Source organism: Phyllopteryx taeniolatus, chromosome 3, assembly GCF_024500385.1.
Source record: "Phyllopteryx taeniolatus isolate TA_2022b chromosome 3, UOR_Ptae_1.2, whole genome shotgun sequence".
NCBI classification, from domain to species: Eukaryota; Metazoa; Chordata; class Actinopteri; order Syngnathiformes; family Syngnathidae; genus Phyllopteryx; species Phyllopteryx taeniolatus.
The window spans coordinates 20,473,880-20,493,675 of NC_084504.1; the positions used below are offsets into that span (position 1 = coordinate 20,473,880).

Consider the following 19,796-nt stretch of genomic DNA (forward strand, 5'->3'; position numbering starts at 1 on the left):
CGCCTTCCTCGCCTTTTTCTATGGTGGTTTTATCTTTTCTCTCTATTCCTTCTAAAAAAAAAAAAAAAGGGAAAATCCAGTGTTCTGTTGCTGTGCTAAAAAGTAAGTTTTGCTTTAATTTTTTATTACACAATCAAAAAGGGGCAGCATACATTCCAAAGAAAAGTCATTTTACAAAATAAATAAAATAAAATAATAATAAATGCCGTTTTAAAGCATCCACAACTTCAAACGGCCGCCATTTTGGGGCAGTACAGACAGCGGCTCAAAAAGAGAACATGGGAAGAAAGACAGCTGCAGAGGTTAGAATCCAAATGGTTCTTAAAGCAAAGAAAAAAATGTAAAAGCAAAGAAAAAAAATGTACATTAAAAATGACATAGCAGTCTTTATTTTTAGTTTATGTGCACATGCGAAGATATGAAGTGACTGTTACACCAGATTTAGCAGGCAACTAATTTCCATTTGTATCTGTTATACTGCTTTTGTACCATTGATAGGTGATGTTCACACTTTGAGAACACACCATTAGGTGTAGACATGTTTGGACAAGCACAGTCTTAAAGGAACTGCAAAGTGGAGGACAAAAAAAAAGAAAAAAAAAAGAGTCAAATTTGACACACCACAGACAAGAGTGTTGTTAACAAGCTTGCCAAATCCATAACCCAAAAAAAACAGAGTTCAGGGAAAATGCATTTTTTTAAGGTTTTAGGAGTTTCTTGATGGCTAGCTGTAGTGGTATAAATGGGACAAGTTTATTATTACTATGTAACTCACAATTGCACCAAATAGCCACTGATGGAATAACAGCTCGGTACTTAGTGGGGGGAGGGCCGACTCATGCAGACAGCCCAAGCCCCGCACAAAAAAAACAAAAACAAAAAAACTGAGATGGTGAAATATAGTTTAACACTATATCTCCATAATTCACAACTAAATTATCTTTTTCAGTCTTTGTGCGTTTTCAACACTTCAATGAAAATGACTTTACTGTCCCTCTAAACACACACAGCAACTCCTCAGTTTCTAGGTAAAGCCCTAAGCACAACACAAACACCCAAAACAGAGTGAAAGACTACAATGAATCAGCTTTGCAGAAGATTTGAAACGGCTTGTAGTTTACCGAACAGCAAAACGCAACATTCATCAGCTCTTCAGAATACAATTCAATAAAACAATATATGGTGTGATTGAACTGATGATTACTGTAAAACATTTACTCTCTCTGTGTTGTGCTTCCGCATATGTGCAGTCAAATGGGTCCTCCGAGCATAGCTTTTACCACACACTGAGCAACTTACAGATTTTTCTTTTGTGTGTGTTCTCGTGTGTGCCACCAGGGATGATTTATGTGAGAATGCGCGATCACACGAGGAACAACTGAAAGGTTTTTCTCCCGTGTGCGTCATCATGTGAGCTACCATGGACGTCCTATAAGAGAACGTTCGATCACACAACGAACAACGGATAGGTTTTTCTCCTGTGTGTATTCTCATGTGTACTGCCATCTTTGTGTTCAAAGAGAACATTTTTCCACACACCAAACAACTATGGGGTTTTTCTCCTGTATGTGTTTTCAAATGTGACACCAGATTGCTCCTTTGAGAGAAAGTTTTACCACAAGATGAGCAACTAAAGGGTTTTTCTCCCGTGTGTGTTCTCATGTGTGATACCATGCTTGAACTGTGACTGAAACTTTTACCACAAACTGAGCAACAAAAGGGTTTTTCTCCTGTGTGTATTCTCATGTGTGATACCACGCCTGCATTGTTAATGAATCTTTTACCACAAACTAAACAACTAAAGGTTTTTTCTCCGGTGTGTCTTCTCATGTGTTTATTTTTTTCTGAGATAGTATTGAACCCTTTACCACAAACTGAGCAACAAGGTTTTTCTCCTATGTGTTTTCTCGCGTGTCTGATCAAAGCGGACTCATGAACGAACCCTTTATTACAAACTGAGCAGCGATGAGGTTTTTCTCTCATGTGCGTCGTCATTGCTCCAGTCGTACGTTCTTCAAGAGCAACTCTTTGATCGCAATCTGAGTAGCTTAAACCTTTTTTAGGTGGCTCTATATTGCTTCCCAAAGCTTCTATGTCGTCACTGTGTAACAACGGAGCCGAGAGGTGGTCCGGTGGTGGTCCTCCACAGTGGTCTCCACTTGGACTGTGATGATGAAGTTGTGACCACTCCGGTGGTTCATCTTCAACGTCATCACTCTTCACAGAGTCAGCAGTCAGTGGCAACTTGCTGATGTCAGTCTCCTCCTCTTCCTCCTTAATGTGTGACTGCTCTAGAACCACCTCTTCCTCTTTAATGCGAAGGGGCTGTGGACCCTCTTCTTCCTCTTTAATATGCGAGGGTTTAGGATCCTGCGCTTCCTCTTTAATGCAGTGATGTGGACCCTCGTTTTCATCTTCAACGTGCGTGGGCTGTGATTCTGCCCCTTCCTCTTTAATGTAGGGGGGCTGCGGACCCTGTGCTTGCTCTTCAAAGTCCTGGGTCGGGTGATGTTCCTGCGCAAAAGTGGAGCCCCCCCACACGTCTGCAGGACACAAGCAACACAAACACAGTTTAACTCATACAGAGTCAATTATGTTGTGATTCTACCGTGTGTCATTGTAGTTCTGTCCAATATTACAATATGTATCTAATGCGATATTATGAAAAATAAAAATAACATGAACGACACATCGTTCTACACACAAACATTGTGTGAACAATGAGTGAAGGTTTTTGTAACTATAGCACTGAAACTACTTAGTGGTATCATTTTTACATCACTTTCAAGTAGAGTGGACCCCAACATACATGGATTCACCTATTTGCGGATTTTTTTCTCTCTTTTTTCATTCTTTGGGGTTAGGGGAACTAATCCTGTAAACGCGTAGTGGTGGTTTATCACTGCTTATTCAAAAAATTTCCATCCATCAATTTTCTGAACCCCCTTATCCTCACAAAGTTCATGGGTGTGCTGGAATTTTTGAATTTTGAATTTTTGAATTCAAACTTGAATTTTTGTGTGAAATTCAAGTTTGTAATGACTAACATAACAGCGGCATTGCATCTCTGGATTTCAGATCAGAGCAACTTTTGAGTTGAAGATGAAGATCTGGGGTGAATCTCAGCTTGTCACATCAATTATGAGATAAATGCCAACATGTTGGAAGTTTAGGAACCTCGCATTCAAAGAGTATGTATACATATCATATCAACTAAGTATGTGTCGCGATGGAGAGATTATGGAGTTAATGTAAGTTTTGTTCATTTGCAAATAAATTTGTATTTTGCCATCAAAAGGCCTTTCTCAGTCTTGTTTATGTTTTCAGTTTAAGGTGTCAAAAAAGCAAATTATCTCGGCTCCGTTGTTACACAGTGACGACATAGTCACTGTTCTGCCTGACATTTTACAAAAAGCTCGTTTCTCCACTTGTGGGTGAGAGACAGGCGCTTTGGGTGAAACCAATCACTCAAGAATGGAAAAAGCTAGAAACAAAATTTATTTTATGTGGGAAATAGTCTACTCTTTCTTTAAGTTCGGTGCATATATCGGCATAGAACAGTTTTCCATTTTTTGGAAAGAAAGACAAATTTGTTTGGGGGGGGGGCATCATTCACGCCAACCTGGCAACAGTGTCTGCATTGTTGTGCACTTGCCAGTGTAGCCACCTGACATGAAGAACGATGGAAGGAGCTCCAAAGATGATAAAACTTGGATTCAAGAATTATGTCAATGGAGTCTGCAAAAATAGGATGGCAACCTGCATGGCTTGCAACTCGCCCATTAAAGACATAACAACAACTACGACGTTACGCCGATCTGATCGGTATCAGCCGATATTTAGCATTTTATGCTGATCAGCTTTAATGTCATAATTCGCCGATCTGATCAATGATGTCATTGATCGGCTGCGCAAAAGACATTTTCTCCGCGTCGTCATCGTGCACAGTATATTTGACCTGACTGATTAGAATACATGACCTGACTCATGCTCTAAAGTTTTGGTGTGTGTGAAGTAATTTAATTACAGTAAGTTCGGAGCCATTATTTCTGTCATGTAATGTTGGTTTGACCTGACTGATTAGACTACAAGATGTGACTAGAGCAGTGATTTCCAACCTTCATGGAGCCAAAGAACATATTTTACAATTGAAATATCTCACGGCACACCAACAAACAAAAATGCCACAAAAAGTGAAAAAAGTTTTCATTTACTAATGAGGCGAGAGCAGAGCGGAAAGTAGTGTCTGAAATATAATGACAACCGCTGAATGCAGAAGAAGTGACGTGGCGTTGCTAGCATACTTTTGTTGAAAAATAAATTGAGTTTGAAATACAATTTTAAAAGAATTCAATGTAATAAATGCAGTTCATTTAACTGATCAAGGTTTCATACTTTTTTTTGGTGTCATGATTTGTGAAGCGGCACGGTGGACGACTGGTTAGAGCGTCAGCCTCACAGTTCCGCCTGTGTGGAATTTGCATGTTCCCCCGTGCCTACGTGGGTTTTCTCCGTGCACTCTGGTTTCCTCCCACATCCCAAAAACATGCATTAATTGGGGATTCTAAAATGCCCGTAGGTGTGGATGTGATTGCGAATGGTTGTTTGTTTGTTTATGTGCCCTGCAATTGGCTGGCAACCAGTTCAGGGTGTACCCCGCCACCTGCCCGATGATAGCTGGGATAGGCTCCAGCACGCCTGCGACCCTAGTGAGGAGAAGCGGCTCAGAAAATGGATGGATGGATGATTTGTGAAATAAAAAGACATTTTATTACTAATACATGTTGCTTGATTTTTTTCCCCCACAGTGACTTGGGTCTTGTTTGAGACTTGAAGGTTTATGACTTGAGACTTGCACATATGTGACGTACTCCCACCTCTGGCAATATGGGAACTGATTTGAAAACGACTAGCAGTGAATTATTAAAAAAAAAAACATATATAGATATATATAAATACACTTTTCATGATTACAACTTTAATCGCAGCCTTTTTTGCCCTAGTATTCCTTTATAAAAGTTATTTAAATGTTTTATTGATGCAATAAATATTTAAAATTCTACACTTTGTTTCGTTAGACCCGTTATAAAGACACCTGGGTCCTGCTTTGAGTAACGCGAAACGGTGCAATGTATGGAGTCATATGCTCCAAACAAACGTTATTGTGCCGCTCTCTGTTTACATTTGAAAGACACGCAAATCCATTCAACCAGGATTAGAGGGGAGTTTAACGGTGAACGTAAATGCGTTGCACAGAAGCCCAAGCTAGCCTGTGAACAAACCTCGGATGCGTAGCACCGTCTGAGCAGCTGGCCCTTGTCCTTGTTGCTCGTTCTCTCCTCTCGCTCGACAAAAATCACCCTCATGTGACGCCATTGTTTTATCAAAAAAGCGCGTAGATTTCGCCCTCACCAACTCTTTACACCTTTTTAACGTTTTCCCACTTTATTTCGCCTCCTGGGCCTTGTCTGTTTGCTAACCTTCTTCTTCTTCTTCTTCTTCTTCTTCTTCTTCTTCTTCTTCTTCGTCGTCGTCTTCTTCTTCTTTGTTGGCGGTTGGCATCAAAATCAAACGTTCAAGATGCATTACCGCCATCTACTGTGCTGAAGTGTGGGTCAGAGTACGTCTGTACATATGTACAGTACAAGGTAGCAAAATAAATAAAAACCAAATAAACTTTAGACTAGATTCTCTTTATCAATCCTGTTTCATTTAAAAACTGAAACAAGGCTTTGATCTTAATTTCTTCAGTGTTCAGTACCTTTCGAAGATGAAATACTGGAACCCCACTTGTCTTCAACTCATGTCTTAGCCTCCCTCTACTTATTTCATGCCTTTGAAAATACCAAATAACATATTCAACACTCTCCTCCTCCGCTCCACATTCACACAAACCCATACCATGCTTCCCAATTAAATGCATTGTCTCATTTATCCCACTATGACCTAATCTTAATCTTGTTATAATTGTTTGTTCCCTTCTATTTCAGCCTGCTGCCTTCTTGACCCCCACCGTCTGCTGTAATTTATAGAAATGCTGTCCTGCGTGACCTCCATTCCAAAGTGTTTTGATTATGTTTTAACATAAGCCTCACCCATCCCAAAAGGTATTCCCAACCATTCTACTCGTTTAAGTGCTTGTTTTGCAAAATAATCCTTTTTTTCATTCCCCCTTTATTCCTTTATGTGCTGGAACTCACATAAACCTGACGCTCGTCTCTAATTTACTTAATCTATATAATATCTCATAGATTTCAAATAGCATCTGATCTAGTTTGTGATACCATGTTTTTTTTAAGCACAATAATGCTGATAACAAATCTGAACAGACTACAACCCGCTTTAACCTGTTTTGTTCAACCAACTGTAGTGCCATCATGATTGCAATCAATTCCACTGTACAAACTACTAAGTGATCCGTTCCTGAATGTTTATATTTAAATCTGGAATGACACATACAAATGCTGTTCTCCCATTCCCAATAGTCCAATTGTAGTCTGTTCAGATTTGTTATCACTATTATTGTCCTTAAAAACATGGTATCACAAAGTAGGTCAGATGTGTTATTTGACATTTATGCTCATCAGCTTTTCTTCGAAATTTACTCAACAATGAAGAAATTAAGTCTTGTTTCAGTTTTTAAATGAAACAAGGGTTGATAAAGAGAATCTAAAGTTTATTTGGTTTTTATTTATTTTGCTACCTTGTACTGTACATATGTATAGACGTACACTGACCCACACTCCAGCACAGTAGATAGCGGTAATGCTAACGTTTGATTTTGATGCCACCCGCCAACGAAGAAGAAGAACCAGAAGAAGAACAAGTAGAAGAAGTCGAAGAAGAAGAAGACGACGTGTTGTCTTGCATGTAGCGAACCGCTTCTCATCTCAACGAAGGAGACACAAAGGAGTTGCAAAGCGCCGTTCTTGTTACACTTCGAGTCAAAATGTTGAAAGATTTGGTGAGGGAGCGACTCATTGCGGCCGCCGACGAAATCTTCGGGCTGTTTGAAGGAACGATAGCGTCGTACGAGGAGCAACTTCGTCGAGCGAGGGAGGAAACCGAGCGACAACGACGACAACTGGAAGCTGTTTGCAAGACTCAAATTGTCATACGCATGGAAGGTATGTTCACTTCTACTTCAGATTTACATTGTATTTATCTAAGAGCGTGGAAAACTTAAAGGTTTTGTGTCTGCCTTTCAAAGAATGGCTCCAAAACGTAAGACAATGAATGTGAGAAGCCACGTGAACAACACGCTTTAAAAAAAAAAAAAAAAAAACACTTTCTTTGTCCACCAAGTCCTTCTGTGTATTTGAGTCGTTCCAGACCCTCACGCCATGAAATTAAAAACAAAAAAATCCCCGCACAAAAAACCCAAACATGAATTTATTGTATAAATTCTACTTGTCCTGAGCCAAAATGTAACTGTAGCCGAAGAATGTGAAAACAGCTCAGTTGGTATAGCTCCACTGACTGAAGGGTTGGTCCTTCTCATCTTCTGACTGCCTCCTGTCTTTGAGCAAGACGCTGAACTCTAAATAATTGCCTCCAGATCGCCATTGTTACCTGGTTCAACAAAGCAAATTCAAGTTAAACGTGTGGGCGATCCTACCGTCCATCCGTGTCGCAGCTGGATTGACTGTAAAGCGGTTGAGTATTTGAGTATTCGAATATCCTACAAAAAAATGTATTGAATAATATAGTATTCAGATAAACTTACATAAGAAAAAATAAGCCGTTTCGCTTAATAATAAATGACCAATTTTGTAATTTTTTTTTACGATAAGTTTTATTTGGTGAATTTTCATTGAGCAGCAAACTATTTTATTTTCTATAAACATTTTCAGTGAGGCAATTTTAAACAAATACAACACAAACAAAAGAAAAGTTTAAACTGAAATGTATTTAAGTATAAAAAAACAAGGCATTAATTAAAAATAGGCTGCACACAATCAGGATGTTTAGTGCCGATCATTTAGTTTAAAAAAACAATAACTGATCACCGATCAAAAGAGAGCAATGTGTATTTAAATGACTTATTTACTGTATATAAAGGGTGATTGAAAAGTAACTCCCTATTTTAAAATATTTATTCATATGATGTAATATTTTTCTCTTTTTTTGTGTGTATGTTCCATGATTAAAGGAGCAAGTCTATTCTACCAAACCAACGACTTTGGAAGAACTTGAATGGCGAATACGATAAGTTATGTCTTCCATCCCACAAGAATTCCCTGTGAAATCAGTTAATGCGGTTCCCAGGTGGCTTGAGAAACTGGCTAATGCTATGATATGCGCCCATATCGAATTTTAAATAAAACTCCATGCAATACACTTTCTTCTCATGTTCATTTCTTGTAAGAATGATAGTTCCGAAATAAATTACAAGTTATAATTAAAAATAGGGAGTTACTTTTCAATCACCCGGTACTTCTGTACTGTATACTGAGTAACTTCAAAAGTATTCTCTAGTCCAGTGATTTCCAACCAGTGTTCTGTGGCACATTTGTGGGCCATGAGCGTTCTTCAGGTGTGCTGTGGGAAATTATCAAATTTTACTTAAGTGCTCAAAAAAATATTAATTTACAAGAAATGTATCTTTGTTCCTCTATTTATGCCAGTGAGGCATAGTGACAGAACAAATAAATGCTCTTCTATTAGATGGCAGGAAGTACATACTGTAATTACTGTGTAGCTACTTTTTGTGACATTTTTGTTTGTTGGTGTGCAGTGAGATTTTCCAATTGTAAAATATGTGCCTTCACTCCATAAAGGTTGGAAATCACTGCTGTAGTCAGGTCATATTCTCATCAGTCAGGCCATTACAACATGACAGAAATAACGGGTGCTAACTTACTGTAATTGAATTACTTCACACACACCGAAACTTTAGAGCATGATTCGACATAACGCCAACATGTTTACGTACAACCGTTAGTGCTACCACTAGCTTGCTAGGTTACATAACGTTTTGTTGCCTGCTTGCGAGCCGTATCGGAGTAAAAGTACGTGAACATACCTCAAGCAATCCTTAAATGGACGTAATCTCCCGAGCACCAGTGACCACCACCACACGTTTCCCCCCATTTTGTTCTTATAATACAAATCCTGTCGCGTTTGAGTTGACAGTGATGAAGCCCAGTCATCTTAAAAGATGGGATGCGGTGGTATCGGAATACACGATTTTATTGTAGTAGTCTGACATAGGGCAATCGTGAAAGACCTAATTTGTCTCGTAGTCTGATCCAGGCATTACGTGGTGTCTGTCCCACACACGATGGTGACGCGGAGTAAATGTCTTTTGCGGAGATCGGGTCGGCGAATTATGACATTACAGCTGATCAACCGATCAGCGTAAAATGCTAATTATCGGCTGATACCGATCAAGCCGATCAGATCGGTGTAAAGTCTAATTAAAAATTGTACAAACAGCCTTTATGTTGTGCAACGTCAGTTGAGCAGCGAGCATTTTCAGATGTGACATAATAATAATAATAATAATACAGTAGGTTCTTGGCTGTGCGTGTGCGCTCAGACCAGCTGATTAAAATGAGGACACCTCAAAAGGAAACACAAATGACAAATATTACCTTCATTTAGTTTGGGTACATGACCCGTTTTACTCTAAAGTCCTCTCTGACCACCTTTGCCACGTTTCACAACCTTCCCTGAAGACGTGGCATTACAGTACCAAACACATCTCTCGCAGTCTTTCTATGATGTATCCCTGCTTTCAGACAGGAAAATAAGTACAGGAAGTCCTCGATTTACGAACGAGTTCCGTTCCTACGCTGGCGACGTAACCCGAATTTCCGCGTAAGTCGGATTTCCCCGTTAAAGTCGAAATTTACGTCAAAATACTTCTGTTACGGGTATTGTCCCACGTGATTGTGACAGCAAGCTCAGTGTGTGTGGGCGTGTGCGTTGATGTGAGTGAGGCGGGACTGTGAGCTATTGGCCGGCACTAAGAAAAGCTCATTCATTTCAAATTAAAACAAATTACATAATAGACAAATCACCTTACAATATCACTAAGTGGAGGGAAATTTTTTTTATATCGCACAGCTGTATATCATAGCGTATTAGATTTGGCCCTTGTGACACACGCGGTGTGAGGTAACCTGTGCCTGTGTTGTTTTTGTCCTACAGACGTGCAACAGGTGATTGGCCGTCATGTAGAATTTAGCCCTCAGTTGCAGTGGGGGAGCTCCAGTTTGGAGCCGCAGGATCCACAGCCCTCCTATGTTAAAGCGGAAAATCTACAACCCCTCCATGTTAAAGAGGAAAAGGAGGATCCACAGCCCAACCATGTTGAAGAGGAAGTGGAGGAGGTTAGTGTCATAAAAATAGCGCTGAATGGTACCTCTGTGGAGAGGGAAAACGAGATACCTGAGCTTCATAATCACAGTCCAAGTGGAGACCACTGTGGAGGACCACCACCGGACAACCTTTTAGCTCCACTGTCAGACAGTGACGACATAGAAGAACCTTCGAGGAGCGACGGAGACTGCGAAGGTGACGACAAGCAGTCGACAGGCTCTGAAAAGGAGACAACGCTTAACAAGAAAACTCCTCGGATACACAGGAGTCGTCACGCTCCCAAAGAACATTTCAGCTGCTCAACTTGTGGAAAAACATTCAATACAAAGAAGATATTGAGAAAACACACTAGAACGCACAATGGGAAAAAAAACTTTTGTTGCTCTGTGTGTGGTAAAGCGTTCCCTCAAAAAGCGAATGTGGTATCACACATGAAAACGCACGTGGGAGAAAAACCTTTCAGTTGTCCAATTTGCAATAAAACGTTCACTCATAAGCAACATAAGGTCACACACATGAGAACACACTCAGGAGAAAAATCCTTCTCTTGCTCAACTTGTGGTAAAGCTTTCTCTCAAAATAGTCATCTGGTTTCACATGTGAAGACACACGCAGGAGAAGGAATGCACAGTTGCTCATTGTGTGATAGAACATTCTCTCAAAAGGCGTCCATGGTCAGACACATGAAAACACACGCAGGAAAGAAACGTTTGTAGTTGCTCGAGTGGCTGTAAAACCTGTCAAAGGTGTTCTCTGGTATTAAACATGAGTGCGCGCACAAGAAAAACCCATCATGTCCGTAGGTCCAATTTGATTGTACATGTCCGGGGACACAACAAAAGGACAAAAAAGCCTTTGCGGTAGTTCCCCACAATACTGCGGCACTAGAAGCAGACCATGAATTGTTTTTATTGAATTTTATTTTGAGCTGTAAGTACTTTCAGTAGGCCCAGTACACACACACACACACACACAGATAATCGGCTTGTTTTTGTGGAGATTGTTTTCACCAAGGAATCTTTGGGACTAAAATTTCATATTGAATCAAATAAAAACAATTTGTGATAAGACATTGAAATCTTTGAAAAAAAAATTGTTTTTTATATATATATATTTAACTACGACTCCGTACAGGCCTTTTGGTTGGACATGCAGGGCTGGCTTCAGTCTAAACATCTTGAACTGTCACCTTGGATGATGGAGTCCATTAAGTTTGGTGAAAACAAGAATTTAGACGTTAATAATGTGCTGTTATTTTAAAGTTTTTTTTTAATTCACAACTGTAGATATTTCAAGACAAAAACCTGTCTAAATCATTGGTTGAATGAGTTTTTACTTGTATTTGAAGTTTGTAAAGATTAAGAAAAGGCTTTGAACTTCTTTCACTGCTTGATAAGACTTCATTTTCTAAAGCCCTCTTGTGTATGTGTGTAGCTTTTTCTGTTGTCTACTGTAAAGCTCACCATACGGCTTTTGATGTGCAGATTGAGTGAAACAAAATGGGAAATTTTGTTGTATTTGTTCTTTAAAAAAATAAAAGATATTTGGGTCCACACTCCTTGCCAGTAGGTGGCAGAAATCCGCCATTTTGTTGTTTGCCACCCGCCATTTAGTGATCGAGGAGGGAAAAAAAGACAACGACAAAGGTTTCAACGTGACCGGCGTCGAGAACATCGATTGTACCTCAAGTGTTGTCCCTGTGGTCGTTGAGCATTTGACAAGAATGTTGAAGGAGTTGGTAAGAGAGCGACTGAAGGCGGCCGCCGACGAAATCTTCGCACTGTTTGAAGGAACGATAGCGTCGTACGAAGAGCAACTTAGTCGCGCACGAGGGGAGAGCGAGCGACAACGACGACAAGTGGAAGCCGTTTGCAAGTCTCAAATTATCATACACGTCGAAGGTATCTTCACTAAACACCACTGAATGTCGACAGTTGTATTTCGTTATCGTATAAAAATTATAAATGGATATGAGCCTGATGTATGGAGATGTTTCGTCGTCTGTACGTTTTACAATCAACAGTCGAATGGCTAACCGTGTCGGCCGAGAAAATAACAGTTGCTCCGATATGGGTCACATTTGTCTGTAACTTTATCGTTAAAGCAAATTGCACAGAAGCTTTGCTGTATAGCCTTGCTTGGCAACATAGGGCCCAAACCTTCATACTGTGGTTAAAACGCCCCCCCCCCCAAAAAAAAGAACTAGAATAGCTTGAATAAGAACGTGTTTGGCATTCCCAACCTAAATTATCATGTAAACCAGATTAAAGGACAGCAAAGATGATCAAAATTAAAGTGTGAAACGTCGATGAAACCTTTAAAATGAATATAGGGGGTTTACACAAGTGAACTGTAGTCCAGCCCTTATGCACCCCTTGACCATTTTGTGGCAATTATTTGGACTTTGTTTTCCACAAAGAGAAATCAGTTAAAATCAAAGGCTACAGGGCTGAAATTTGGCCACAGTTTTGAACAAGTTAAACATTAAAATAGCACCTGAAATATGAGCTAAACATTGACAATACATTATCATCCCTTGTCCATTTTATGACTCCCATAAGAAATCATATTTTTCAATCTACTGTAAACCTCGTGTTATAATGCTTTTCCTATGAATACTGAATGAATCCGAGCATTGGTGTGTGAAAGATACAAAACAAAAAACCTAAACCCCAAAATGGAACCAGAGAGCGAATTTTATGTTTTTTTTGCACAGCCAAGCTGTTTTATCTCCTGTTTCTAACGACTTAGAGGTTGCACTTTGGCGCCATTTTAAAGTTGAACTTGTTCAAAACTAGTGGCAGAGTTACAGCCCTTTTAGTGTTTTTCAACTGATACATGGACAAGGGTTCTATAAGGGCTTGGCGACAGCTCATTCATGTAAAACCCCCTAAATTCATTTTAAACAATTTGTACTGTGTGCTGTTTCTACCCCTACGTGTCAGTAAAGCCTAAGGCATTGAGTTCTGCGGTGGCCTGGAAGTGCAAACCACTATAACAAATTGTGAAACAGTTTTCCATTTTCAGAAAACAACTCAACAACAGCCAAAACACTTTTACATTTCAAAGAATAAATTAACAAAACCCAAAACACTTTTACAAAAGACGAAACAAATAACAATTGAGACCCGGAACCCGGAAAGGGAACGTCCTATTTCACAGACATTCTTGGAAATCCCACGCCCTTTCTCGGTAAGATCCGCCCCGCTTCAACATGATTGGCTCCTGCATCGCGGGAAGGGTAGGCTACGCAGATGTAACGAGATGTCCATCCCAAATATAATAATAATATAAAAAAAAGACATTTATTATGGCTAGGTTTAGGAGTAGGGTTGGGGTTAAGGTGTGACCTTTTTTGTTGAGTGTGTTCCAAACTTTCATACTTTTTCATCTTTAGCCTACTTTCAAAAGGCTGCCATCATTGGAAAACTTAAACACAGAAACTGATGTTAATTATTTCTAATTAACGGTAATTAATTTCAGTCACGAACATGAAACAAGTAAAAAAATAAAATAAAAAAATTACTTGAAAGCTGCAATGAGTATTACGTTTTTCACACAATAATCTGAAGCCCTTTTCGTAGCAACGTGACAAGTGGCTACCATCTTTGTGAAATTTCCAGGGGGGGAAGAAAATTAAATAAGCACTTCAAACGCTACTAAAATCCTCCCAAATAAATCCAGGAAAAAAACACTGAGGATTAAAGCACCTATTATGACCTATTGTACTGGACATACTGCTCTTCTCACGAATAATGTTCCATTTGCAATATTTAAGTAGTTTTTTTCCTTTTTTTTCTCCTGTCAATATGGGGTGCTTTGGGTGCATTAATGAGGGAAAAAATAATTTTAGCAAATGGCTGCAATATAACAAAGAGTGAGAAATTTAAGGGGGTCTGAATATTTTCCGTACCCACTGTACAAAAAACAAATAGCAAGCATAAAATGTATAGATAACACTGTACTAATTGTATTTTCTATACATTTAATTAAAAAAAAAAAAGTTATCTGGCCTTGTGTGAAAAAGTAATGGCCCCCTGAAAGTAATAACTGGGTGGGCCACCCCTCAGCGGCAACAACTGAAATCAAGTGTTGTCGTCATCTCTGTGGAGATATTTTGGTCCACTAATCCTTGCAGAATATTAAAAAAATAATAATAGTAATTTGAGAAGGGGGCAAATTATTTTTCACGTCGCGGTACATCCAGTGAGGTTGTGGGTCAGGGGAGAGAAAAAAAAAGAAAAAAAAAAGAGCACCAATGCCCCTGGTACTCCTTTGAGAACCAGAAACGTCTTTATGCACACCCCTGGATACTGTAAATCCAACTTTTACACTGTTTAAATGCAATAAAGGCAGCGGATGTGGCAAAAGTTAAAGAAATGTGTTGGTGTATGTTAAGATTTGTGCTATATGAACACCTTTACTACTTAATTTAATATTAATGCTTTTATTTTGGTCCGTGCTGTAGTTAGCGCAAAAGGGTGTGACGTTATCAGAAGGTCGGTTGACAAGACGAAGGGAGACTACTCTCCTGTTGAGACGCCTCATTTTGAAGACCAATGTTCAATATGATGCTTTTTTATTATTATTTCTGTTAAAGTTGTGGAATAAATATGCCTGAAGGCTATAATGAATGGAGATTTTGTCACTCTCACAGCCAAGGCAAAGATTCAACAGCTTAATAATGTAGAGAAATGGCTAGCAAACAGTGTGTGTGTTATTTCTTCAGAATAAAAAGTGTGTATTCAACAGATTAAAAGCAAAGTAAACTTCCTTCAGGGGCTGGGACAGATTCATTCTATTTCCATTCATTTCAGTGAGAAACTTTGCTTCCATTGAATAATGGAGTCACAAAACGAGTTCCACTGTACCACATATCGTACTGTCTCATACTTGACCCGTGTGAGTTGAATTATGTTTTTGTTGCTTGTGTCTTGCAGACGTCCGGCTGCTGATTGATCGTAAGGTTGAACTTCCCTGTCAACAGTGGGGGAGCTCTAGTTTGGAAAAGGGCGATTCACAGGTACTCTGTGTTAAAGAGGAAAATGAGGATCCACAGACCCCCCTTGTTGAAGAGGAAGCTGAGGATCCACAGCCCGCCCTTGTTGAAGAGGAGGGTCCACAGCCCGTCCACATTGAACAGGAAGAGGAGGAGCCACAGCCATCCCACATTAAGAAGGAAGAGGAGGCTGATGTCATCAAGTTTCCGCTAACTGGCGTCTCTGCGAAGGGTGAAGACAACAACGAAGAACAAGCCAAGGCGTCACAGCTTCATCACAGCCCAAGTGGAGACCGCTGTTTAGGACCACCACCAGACAACCTCCTAGCTCCACTTAACAAGAAAACTCGCCCTAAAAGATTTGCTCAGAACGGTCCTATTAAGAGACGCATGAAAACGCAAACTGAAGCTAAACCCCTTTGTTGCTCAGTTTCTGGCATATGTTTTAGTACTAGGTCAAGTATGATGAGACACAGGAGATCACATGCAGGAAAACCATTTTGTTGTCCAACTTGTGGTAAATGCTTCTCTCAAAAGGCAAATCTGGAACCACACCTAAGAATACACGCAGGGGAAAAACCCTACAGTTGCTCATTTTGTGACAAAAAATTCATGCAAAGGTCACTTTGTGAAAGACACACGAGAATCCACACAGGAGAAAAACCTTTCAGTTGCTCAACTTGTGGCAAAACATTCACTACAAAGGGAAATATGATCTTACACACGAGACTCCACATACGAAAGCCTTTTAGTTGCTCAATTTGTGGCAAAACATGCACTACAAAAGCAGCTATGATGTTACACATGAGCAAGCACACAGGAGAAAGACCCTATAGATGCTCGTTTTGTAGCAGAAAATGTATAAGCAAATCAAAATTAGATCGACACATAAGAAGCCACACAGGGGAAAAACCTTTCAGTTGCTCGGTTTGTAGCAAAACATTCACTATAAAAGAAAATATGCGCTCACACATAAGGCGGCACACACAGGAAAAAACCTTGAGGTGTTCAACCTGCGGTGAAACCTTTACTCAAAGGTCAAATCTGAAGGCACACATGAGAACACATCCAGGAGCAAAACCTTTTGGTTGCTCAATCTGTAGCAAGCTGTTCACTCGTAAGGGATCTGTTGTAAGACACATGAGAACACATAGAGACGCAAAAACCGTTTAATTTTTCAGCTCTGCTTACGTGACCAGTTGGCTGCGGCCATGCAGACCCACAGCACCGAGCGATCTGTACCTACACTCACTGATTTGATTTAGTGTTAAATAAAGAAAAGGCGAAGAATTTTAAAGTGGACCTTGTATCCTTCTATTTTTCTGTACGTGGCCTTTGGAAAAGTTCAGACACTCCTGATAAAGCCATTGAAACTCTGCATATATACTAACATGGCGGTTCCATAGCTTGTGTGTTGTAGGAAGGTTAGAAACGGCGAGACTTAACACACAACGCATCCTCTATTGGAAATAATTATCTTTTTTTTTTTTAAAAGAAACCAAGGAGCCTCTTGACCCTGTAACAGATATTCTGGAACCTAAAAAATACATTTCAAATATTCCTATGTCCTTTTGTAATTAAGGAAAGTTACATTTTAAATGGATACTAATCTAACTTTAGAATCAAAATTAAGTTTTTATTCATTTGTGTGTTTTCATTAGCAACCAGCACAGTGACTTTGGTACCATCGGTGGCACTTGAATAATTGTACAGCGCAGTGGCTTGACTTAAGAGTGCCCCAACATACACATTTTTCAAGATACGAGTTGTCGCTCAGCTGATTTTTCCCCCCCCCCTCGAATTATGAGCAATGACTGGGGAGGGTTTATGTTAAATATATTTTAGAAGTTATCATTTATTTGCTTAGCTTGCATTAGTATTATGGACGATTTTTAGAAAGGAAGATGTCTCAGCATCATCCGACGTGATCGGATGTGGTCGGGGACGTGACAGGTGTTGGTCCCATGTTTTGTTTTGTGTTGTGTCTTGCTGCTTAGAACATTATGTTTTGTGTTGTGTCTTGTTGCTTAGAATGTTATGTCTTGTAAAACCCTCCTATTTTCAAATGTTTTGTGTTGTGTCTTGTTGCTTAGAACGTTATGTCTTGTAAAACCCTCCTATTTTCAAGTAAATGCAGGAGCGACGGGAGAGATTGTTTAGAGCGTGTTGAGAGGCTGTAAACTGAACAATCTCCCATACGCCCTCCTCATGAGAAAGAAAAACCAGCGTCTTCATTCCTTTTGTGCATTTTTATTGGTGTTGGGTGAGATAAATCCAACAGTTTACCTGTAACTTGTTTAACGTTAATAGCTAGCGGCAAATGTCCGAGCACCCAAACCTGCAGTGACCTCGTGGAATGAGACAACAACAATAAACGAATAACTTTTGCTGATTAACTATACTATTTATCCTACTGATCTAAAAGCAGATTTACCGTGGAACCTCGATTTGACAGACCCGGAAACAACGGACTTTGGATTTAACGGACAGAAAATAGTGCCTAATTGGAACTGAAAACTGGATACTTTATTTGCCAAGTATGTCCAAAAAACACACAAAGAATTTGTCTCCGGTAGATGGATCCGCTCTAGTACGACAACAGACAGTCAATTGACAGAGAACACTTTGGAGACATAAAGACATTGACAAAAAAAAAAAAAGTCACTGAGCAGTAAAGGGTTCCTAGTAATCTGGTAATATGGTAATGCCAGTACTTTTTTTTTTTTTTTTTTTGACAATTGTGCAAAAAGATGCAGAGTCCTCTCGCACTTAAAGCAGTTCGAATGACTAATATTACAATAGTCCGGTGCAATGACCATTGTGCAAAGGGCGCCGAGACTTCAAGGAGTGTATGCGGCTTAAAGTGACGAGTAGTGTGATAATCTGGGACAATGTTGCTTGTGCAAATGTTGCAGCTGCTCCTCAATCATTGTGCAAGTGGTGCAGATGCTGCTCTGGCATGAGTGGCCAGTATTGGTCAACAACAACAACAGATATGCAAATAGTGCAGCGTACCTGAGGGAAGGAGCTGGAAGAGCTGTAGTTGACGAAGTCTCTTAGTTCCAGAATCGGCCGCTGTTGTTTACTGGCAATCAACAGGCAGAGGCTAGTATCCAATCCGTATTTCCGGGTTGTGCGGCTGCTGTTCCAGATTTAAAGACGAGATCCATCTGACAGAAGCGTCTACGTCACGTCCATGTTGGCAGGGGCCACGTTCCCGTCAAAGGCAGCGCATGGACAGACGTAGTGGCCATGTTGGAAAGGAAGTGCGGTTAAACTTATACTAAAATGTGTATTTAATATTTTTGTAAGCCACTGTAACATTATGCACAGTTCGAACATCAACACTGCACATAAATCAAGGAAATGGGGGCGGGAGGGGGGGGATACTTAAATGATTAAATAAAATCAGAATCAGAATCAGAATCAGAATCATCTTTATTTGCCAAGTATGTCCAAAACACACAAGGAATTTGTCTCCGGTAGTTGGAGCCGCTCTAGTACAACAGACAGTCAATTTACAGAACACTTTGGAGACATAAAGACATTGACAAAAAACAACAACAAACAACAATTGTGCAAAAAGATGCAGAGTCCTCAGTTCGAATGGCTAATGACGCAATAGTCTGGTGCAATGACCATTGTGCAAAGGGCACTGAGACTTCAAGGAGTGTATGCGGTTTAAAGTGACGAGTACTGCGATAATCTGGGACAATGGTTGTGCAAATGTTACAGATACTCCTCAATCAGTGTGCAAATGAAGCAGATACTACTCTGGCATGAGTGGCCACTATATGCAAATAGCGCAGCACGGCGAGACAACTACAGTGAGTGCACGAGTAATACATAATACAGAATACAGAAATGTGACAACGAACTCAAGTCAAAAAATTGCCAGCTTGTTGTAATGGAATTGTAAGTTAGCTGTTCAAGAAGTTGATTGCAAGAGGGAAGAAGCTGTTGGAATGTCTACTAGTTCTAGTTTGCATTGATCGGTAGCGCCTACCTGAGGGAAGGAGCTGGAAGAGCTGGTGACCGGGGTGGGGAGGGTCCGAGAGGATTTTGCACGCCCTTGTCTTAGTTCTGGCAGCACATTGCACATTGGTCAAAATTTATACGTGAATGTTTAAAGTTCCTAAAGATTAAATACAGATTTCTTGAATTTACAAGTTAAATACAACTAAACAGTACTTTGGCAGTGATTCTTCAGGAATCACTTTACTAGCTGAAGTAGATTGTTGATGCTTATGGATGGTGTATGTACTGAACTTTACATCTTTCATCTGTTTTGACAAAAACCGACAAATCCACCATGACAAGGTTAAAGTAGCTTCTCCGTAAGAATTTGGGCTTTGGAACCGGAGGGTAAGCACTCTAACCCTTTCAGTCTGGCATCTCTCCTTGCATGCGTACATGCATGTGATCTCGATCTCTGATGTGATGTGCAACAGAACATGTACAGCAGTGTGTG

General features: G+C 39.9%; 4 protein-coding genes across 5 annotated transcripts in view; 2 read left to right on the plus strand and 2 right to left on the minus strand.

Moving 5' to 3' along the window:
- Positions 1-18,662, minus strand: part of LOC133475069 (gastrula zinc finger protein XlCGF57.1-like) — a 28,756-nt gene extending 10,094 nt beyond the window's left edge. Inside the window, exon 1 of the mRNA XM_061767423.1 lies at positions 18,341-18,662. The gene's annotated coding sequence lies outside the window, so the exon portion shown is untranslated. The remainder of the gene's footprint in view (positions 1-18,340) is intronic.
- On the minus strand, positions 83-5,558 carry LOC133475072 (zinc finger protein OZF-like). Its single transcript, XM_061767435.1, has 2 exons — positions 5,283-5,558; positions 83-2,543 (listed from the first exon to the last, which is right to left on the minus strand). Exons 1-2 carry the CDS (start codon positions 5,374-5,376, stop codon positions 1,201-1,203), a joined length of 1,437 nt encoding a protein of 478 aa, XP_061623419.1. The 5' UTR covers positions 5,377-5,558; the 3' UTR covers positions 83-1,200.
- Positions 6,798-11,881, plus strand: LOC133475077 (zinc finger protein 572-like). Of its 2 annotated transcripts, XM_061767441.1 has the most exons (3): positions 6,798-7,127; positions 10,156-10,337; positions 10,415-10,550. In XM_061767441.1, the coding sequence occupies exons 1-3, from the start codon at positions 6,950-6,952 to the stop codon at positions 10,478-10,480; spliced, it is 426 nt and encodes a 141-aa protein (XP_061623425.1). In that variant the 5' UTR covers positions 6,798-6,949; the 3' UTR covers positions 10,481-10,550. The 2 variants fall into 2 exon arrangements, with proteins under 2 accessions (XP_061623425.1, XP_061623424.1); XM_061767440.1 differs by having other exon boundaries at positions 6,812-7,127; positions 10,156-11,881.
- LOC133475074 (zinc finger protein 501-like) lies at positions 11,900-16,627 on the plus strand. Its single transcript, XM_061767436.1, has 2 exons — positions 11,900-12,227; positions 15,267-16,627. The coding sequence occupies exons 1-2, from the start codon at positions 12,050-12,052 to the stop codon at positions 16,496-16,498; spliced, it is 1,410 nt and encodes a 469-aa protein (XP_061623420.1). The 5' UTR covers positions 11,900-12,049; the 3' UTR covers positions 16,499-16,627.
- Positions 18,663-19,796: the final 1,134 nt, after the last annotated feature.